Raw genomic sequence first — 7016 nt, 5'->3', positions numbered from 1 at the left:
GGGCTGGCTGCTGCTGCTGCTGCTGGCGGCGGGGGCCGCGGCCAGCGGCGAGTACTGCCACGGCTGGCTGGACGGGCAGGGGGGCTGGCGGGACGGCTTCCAGTGCCCCGAGCGCTTCGACGGCGGCGACGCCACCATCTGCTGCGGCAGCTGCGCCCTCCGGTACTGCTGCTCCAGCCCCGAGGCGCGTCTGGACCAGGGAGCCTGCGACAACGACCGGCGGCAGGGGGGCGGCGAGGCGGGACGGCCCGGCAAGGACGGCCCCGACGGGGCGGCAGGTGAGGCGGCACCGGCACGGCGGCTGGCCCGGCAATCGGGGGGGTGTCCCGAGGATCGGTGGCTCCGGGGGAGCCTCCTTGGGTTTGCGGCAAACTTACCGCCCGCTCCTTCCCCTTGTCGCCGGTGGCCTCCACCGGGGAATCCGTGGGGCGAAAGGAAGGGAGGTGGGGGCAGCCGAGCCCTTCTGCCGCTGTTATACGGGGAAGAGTCCCCACGCGTGGATACTCCTCTTTTTCCCTCCCTCTTGTTTGAAAAGTCCAGCCCGGTCTTTTTTTAGGAGGGGGTGACACCGCCTTCCCGCAGCCTCGGACACTCCGGTACCGTGTGCGGCTCCGCCACCGCCCCGAGCCGGCCTCTCAGCCCCGTGTGCGCCCAGTTAAAAAGGGAAGGGAAAAACCGAAACCCCATATGAACAACAACAAAAAAACCAAGAAAAGTAACATGACATCTCAAAATTCCTCCTGGCCGGTCCCCGCTCTAATTGCGTGTGTTCCTCCAGCTCACGTTCCCCCTCTCAGGACTGCTTTTTACAAGGCTGAGTTTCAAGGATAAACTCGGGTCTTTCTGCTGCTGTTTAAAAAAAAAACAAAAAGCCTCGGTGGCTTCCCAGCACCTTCGCTGCCATCCCCACATGCTGAACGCACCAGCAGTAGCCTGAAGTGATGTTATAATTAGGGCAGATTTACTCTTGTAAAACTCGTGCGTTACAGTCTGTAGCAAGTGCACGCACCTGCCAGGGAGCTACTGCAGCACCAAGGGCAGAAGTAGAGATAAAATTTACAAGCCTTTTGTCTGAAAAGTGCAAAAATACCGGAAGAAAATAGGAGAATTGTGGCCTTTTGGTTAATAACTTGCTGTACTCAGCTGTGCAAGGAGGTACTCTGACTTGAGCGGGCAGATAACCCGCTTTGCAGGTCAGAGAGCAAGGCGTTTTTCTTAATAAATAATAATTACCACTTAGCAGTTTGGGAGCCATGGCCCTGCGCTGGCACAGGTTAACTCATGGGAGGGACAGCTGTGTCCCCTGTCCCAGGGCATGTGGTTGGCAGAGGCTGCATTACCCGCAGTCATGTCCACAGCCCTGCCCGAGTCTCAGGGCTGCCGGGTTTTGGTGGAAATGATGAAGCTCAGGCATGTTGTTGGGAGCCTTCACAAGTGCTGAAGGGAGGCACCTTCCCCCTTGTTATTCCCAGATATATCCATGTAGATTTTTTACTAAGGTGGAGAAAACAGCTTTTTCCCTGGGAGTGCAGAGTGACCAGAGTCCAGGTGCTCCCAAGGATGGTGCTCGCCATCCACCTTGCTGGGCTTCCGATCCCACCACTGAAGCATCCCATGTACTTTCTGCTCCCACCCTTGCTCCTCCTGCTCTGATGTCCCATCATGAAGCCTCTCAAGGAGGGATGCTGCCCCTCTGCTGGTAGCGAAGCTTTGGAGGGTGGTGCTGTTGCCCCACTGCCCACCCTGTGGTTTCTCCCCAAACGCAGGGTTGAAGCACAGAGCAGCTGGACACTCATCCCCAGGGCTGCAGGGTGGCAAAGCCCCCCTAGCTGCTGCCCAGTCACTGCCTGGCTGTCCCCCTGCCCCAAGGGTGACAGCAGCCAAAGAGGGCTGGCGATGGGGAGGGATGTGGTGTGGCACCGGGGTTTGATCACCCTGGTGCTCTCAATCGCTGATCAGGGATCCTACCCCCAGAGTATCTCCCTATGGCACTGCTTTTTCTAGTGGGGTGTACTGGAGACAAGATCTGGTGAGAGGTGGAACGGTGGTTGAGTTGGACTAGACCACCGTCAACAGGAGCCAGCCATCCTCCCTCGAGGCATGAGCTGTGGGCTTTCCTCCCCGCTAACAACTTCAGAGATGCTTTTGGAAACTCCAGCTGTTGGTTTGAGAAGCCCTTTTCACCCTCCCTGTGCAAAATGCTCAGCTGCACACATGGCGTTTAGTGTTCACCCTGCGCTGACCTGTGCTGAGGGGATGTGGGCTGGGCTTGGGGGATGGGACCTTCTGCCAGAGCCTCTGAGGCTTGTCCTTGTCCCCCCAGTGATGACGTTTTCCTTGCTGTTGCAGTGCCCATCTACGTGCCATTCCTTATTGTTGGATCTGTATTTGTCGCCTTCATCATCTTGGGGTCGCTGGTGGCAGCTTGCTGCTGCAGATGCCTGCGGCCCAAACAGGAGCCCCAGCAGAGCCGAGCCCCCGGGGGCACCCGCCTGATGGAGACCATCCCCATGATCCCAAGTGCCAGCACTTCCCGGGGCTCCTCTTCCCGCCAGTCGAGCACCGCCGCCAGCTCCAGCTCCAGCGCCAACTCGGGGGCCAGAGCCCCCCCGACCAGGTCCCAGACCAACTGCTGTTTGCCAGAAGGGACCATGAATAACGTCTACGTCAACATGCCCACCAACTTCTCGGTGCTGAACTGCCAGCAGGCTACCCAGATCGTGCCCCACCAGGGGCAGTACCTGCACCCCCAGTACGTGGGCTACGCCATGCAGCACGACTCCATGCCCCTCACCCCCGTGCCCCCCTTCCTCGACGGTTTGCAGAGCGGCTACAGGCAGATCCAGTCCCCCTACCCGCACGCCAGCAGCGATCAGAAGATGTACCCGGCTGTGACTGTGTAGCCCCTCCCCGCCCGACAGATTTTGATATCAAAACTGAACGGAGGAGAAATACTTCCTCGGAACAAAGCTCCCAGGACATCACTTGTAAATAATTTTGAAAGGCTCATGCATGTCAGACAGTGTTTATAAACCATTTATTTTCATCGGGGTCCGTTGCCAGAACTGTAGGATGATATCTCTGAATTAGCGTTGCCAGACACGCTCTCATTCCAGTGCATGATTTACAGCGGCGGAGGATTACGCTGGAAATGCAAATGCATTTCAGATCGCTGTACTTGCAAGATAAATGCCGGAGCCATTAAGTGCCCTTCAGGTATGACATGGTCAGAAGTATTTGCCTAATTAATTCCTAAAAAGAGTTTTGTTACACTGTACAAGACCGCAGTACTTAAGAAACCTCTCTTCTCCTCTACCAGCTCCTTAGTGACGTTTCCCCGTTGCTTTACAGACAATCACAACCGAGAGCCGAACCGTGCAATCCCTGCGGGCTGGGTGCTGGGACTCCTTCTGCTTCACCCCCACTTCGGGGTGAAATGCCACAAAAGGCTGAGTCTTGCAAAGACCAATGTTCCTTGTCCCTGGTATTTATGTAGGAATTAGAAGAGTGTGAGTTATTCGGCTCTTCTTTCCAGTGCACTTGAAACCCTTGATTTGGTTTTGCCTCGAGATCAGGACCCAGTAGTGGTTTGCACAGACTTTGTTTATCTTTGAGAACTTTTTTACTAAAAGACAGGGTACGAGGTGCTCGCTGTTCCTGGTGCTCAGCAAAGCTTTTTGGTACAGCTGAAGCTGCCTTTCCAGAGAGAGGCCGTACTGTGACTCCAAACACGCCTGATTTAACCTCACTTCCCATGAAACAGTAAACCCGTGTGAACATGCACGAAGTTGTCAGCCCCGGGCCCTGCTTGCCATCGAGGCAAAAAAATTCAAAGGGAATTTCGTAGAAAAACAGGCTTCGTCCTTCCATCATCCCACCCCGGGTCCCCAGCCCTGCTCCCTTGGGGGTCACACAAAGCCACCCCAACCTGGGCACGGAGGGGGTTTGAAACCCATCCCCTTTTCTTCTTCCCCTGTGGGGCAGAGGAGTAGGAAGGCACAGCTGTATTTAAAAAGAAGGAAAAGGCCCAACCAAAGGATGAAGGTGCCTGTGGCTCCCTGTGATGCTGCGGGGGTCAGGGAGAAGGCAGGATACTTGGGGAGGGGGTCACTTTGGGCTGGAGCTGCTGTCTCTGTCTTGCTTTGCTTCATCTGGGGAAAAAATACCTCTCTGGGTTGCAGAGGCAGCAGCGTGCTGGGAACAATCAGAGTGTACTAATTGTAGTCTAGCATCCCAGATGCAATAAACTATTTAAGGCTGGTTTTTGTCCCCTAAAAAAAGAAAAAAAGTATTCTCTGCATTTCCATCCATTTGTTCTTCAGCCAAAACGCCGCAACAGAGGACCGAGGGCATGTACCAGACCTGGGCAATTACTGCGACCAGAGCAGAGCTGATAAAAGGTTTCTTATTGTCTGATACTGTATCAGTATGTAGCAATAACTGTGATACTACTATTTTTTTTGTACCTCTGTTTTTTAAATCCTGCCTGGGTGCGGAAGCGTTGCCAAATCCAGTGGTTTACTGGGAAGCATTGCCAAATCCAGTGGTTTACTGGGAACGTGCCACACGCAGGCAGCCTGCAGCGGGCAGCGACCGTCTGACCACTGACATGGAAAATGAATAGATGATTTATCCCAGACCTGCCATTCCTGGCTGCCATCGTCGCCCCTTCAGCGTGTAGGACCTGGACAGAAGGATTGGCTTGTGGGACCCAGCTTCCCCCCAGCCAGGCTGGGTGGCTTCAGTGAGGCAATGACCAGCTGCTGGAGGCGATGGGTGACTGCTCTGCTCGGCCCACACAGCTCCATGGATCTCCAAAGGCAGTGGGTGCACCAGAGCTGGGTGCCGCCAGGCTTCTGAAGGACCCAACATGCACTCGGGTCTCATGGGGATTTAGGTTTCTGCCTGCCCACGCTGACCTTCCAAAGCTGAGTTGGCATCAGGCATGGTGGGCTCGGGTGCCTTCAGCTGCTGGTGGCTCCAGCAGGAGCTGGTGGTGCTTGTCCCCAGGTGAGACCTGGCCTGTCACAGCGTGGCCGGACAACAGGCTCATCCCTGTGTTCCCAGCTGTGACCCAAGTCAGCTCCTGCCCCCCCAGCACGCACTGCCTGCCTTGCACCTGCCCTGGCAAGGACACCTCCTCTGACCTATGAAATTCAGGTGAACCTCTTTGTATATTGTTTACTTGTTTAAAAAAAAAAAAAGAATAAGTTAAATTTAAGTCTGTAGAAATTAATTTACAACCGAAGGCGGAGAAACCTAAGTTGTAATAAAAGGAAGTTTGTGAGATGTGGTGGGTTTTTTTTAATGTCATGTACAATAATGTAAAACCAATGTTACCATTTGATATAGCTTTTAAATCTCTGAAAGGGCACTTGCTTTAAAGTGTTTCTTACAAATGAAGAAAAAAGTCCCCCTTTGTTTCTTAATAAATACTTTATGGTGTGACTGGTTTTGTTTGCTTTGTTGTTTTTTGGTGGGTTTGGTTTTTTCCCCTTCAGTCACTACTTTACTTTTCTTTGTCCTCAAGAGCACATCAGACCAGCTCAGTTCTCCAGACCCTGGCAAAAGGCAGGATTTTGGGCTCTGTTTTTATGGAACAAGAGTAAACCCAGGAATTTATGTGAGTGAAGGTCGTGCCCCAGGGGAGTATAGCTGAGGGGGCTTGTTTGAAGAGAAGGGGAGCTGGGGGGGGACATTGGACCTTCAGCTGAGCTGGGGACCCCTCGTGTCCCAGTGACCACAGGGATGGCTGGGGACCAAGATGGGCTGAGCTCATGGCCCCACCCGGCTCCCCCTTTCCAAATAACACCAAACACTCTGCAGCAAATGGCATTTTGAGAGGATTTGGGGTTCAGTTGGGTTCACAATTCCCAGATGAGCATTTTGAGTCTGTAACTAAGTCACGGTGCTGGTCCCACCTCCCTTTGCACCGGGACCCTTCTCTTGTGCAAACTGAGACAAAACCCAAACCCACGCCGTGCTGGGGGCATAAATAACTCAGTCTGGGACAGGGCCACTTCACTGTCCCAGTGTTTGCCACTCCTGCCACTGGGGATGCTGGCACTGGCGCTGCTGATGCTGCGAGGCCCAGGAGGTGGGCAGCTGGGGGACAGAAAGGGCACGGGTTGGAAACTGGGCCCTGTTGGAGCTGCACGTTGATAACTCCAATAAATAGGAAATATCAATCTGGAAAAAAATGTAGCCCTGGTCAGTCTGTATGTAGAGTGTCCCAAAATGCCACGGGTTCCTGCTGCCCGGGGGAGGCAAAGGAGCAGGGCAGGAAGCAGAAAGCTGGCAGGGAAGGAAGCGGGGAGGTCAGCCATGGCTTGGAGCAGATGTGCTGAGGTGAGGAGCAGGAGAGGCCAATGGTTTGTGTCAAAATGTTTTTCCTCATATTTTTGTATGTTTGTTTGTGGTTGGGGTTTTTTTCCTCCTTGTTGGAGAGGGGGTAAGGTGTTTTTTTTCTGCTACACATGGTGACTGTGGATGGCCTGGGGAAAGAGCGTGTGGAAGCTGTTGCTGATAAACACTGAGCAAGCACAAGTGGGGGTCAGGAAAGCTGCATTTGGTTTTTTATAGGCTACAGTGCGAGTTGAGACCAAGGTCTCGATAGTTGTAACTCAGCAGGAATAGTCCCACGTGCAATACAGTAACTGGAGAGCCCCGGTGCAGCGCTGCTGCCTGGCATTGTCCCATGGCAGCCAGGGACGGGCACAGTGCCTCTCAGGTCCTGCCCAGGAATGTTCCATTGGAGAGCTGGTCTTCCCCTTCTCTTTACAATGCAAGAACCTAAAAATCCGAGGATTAAAAAAAAAAAAATCACAGCCACACTTCTAAACCTGCTACGTGGCCCATAAATACATTTTTAGCCGTGTATATGGCTGTGAGAAGCAATGGAAACGCTCCTGCAGTCACTGTGCCCACCCTGCAGCCCAGTGCTCCCCATGAGGGTCTCCACCACGGGGCCTGCAGCTCAGTGCAGGGTGACTCACGGCTCAGGAAACCCACCCTGA

At 54.0% G+C, this 7016-nt stretch overlaps 1 protein-coding gene across 1 annotated transcript; it reads left to right on the top strand.

Annotated features, from left to right (window-relative positions):
- Nucleotides 1-4: 4 nt before the first annotated feature.
- Nucleotides 5-5448, top strand: SHISA2 (shisa family member 2; the record flags this gene model as incomplete). Its single annotated transcript, XM_014965749.1, has 2 exons — nt 5-278; nt 2350-5448. Coding segments are annotated over 2 exons (828 nt in total), but the record flags the coding sequence as incomplete, so codon positions are not given.
- Nucleotides 5449-7016: the final 1568 nt, after the last annotated feature.

This window comes from Calidris pugnax, unplaced genomic scaffold (assembly GCF_001431845.1).
Source record: "Calidris pugnax isolate Ruff unplaced genomic scaffold, ASM143184v1 scaffold20, whole genome shotgun sequence".
Classification (NCBI taxonomy): domain Eukaryota; kingdom Metazoa; phylum Chordata; class Aves; order Charadriiformes; family Scolopacidae; genus Calidris; species Calidris pugnax.
This window is presented reverse-complemented; position numbering and strand designations above follow the sequence as displayed.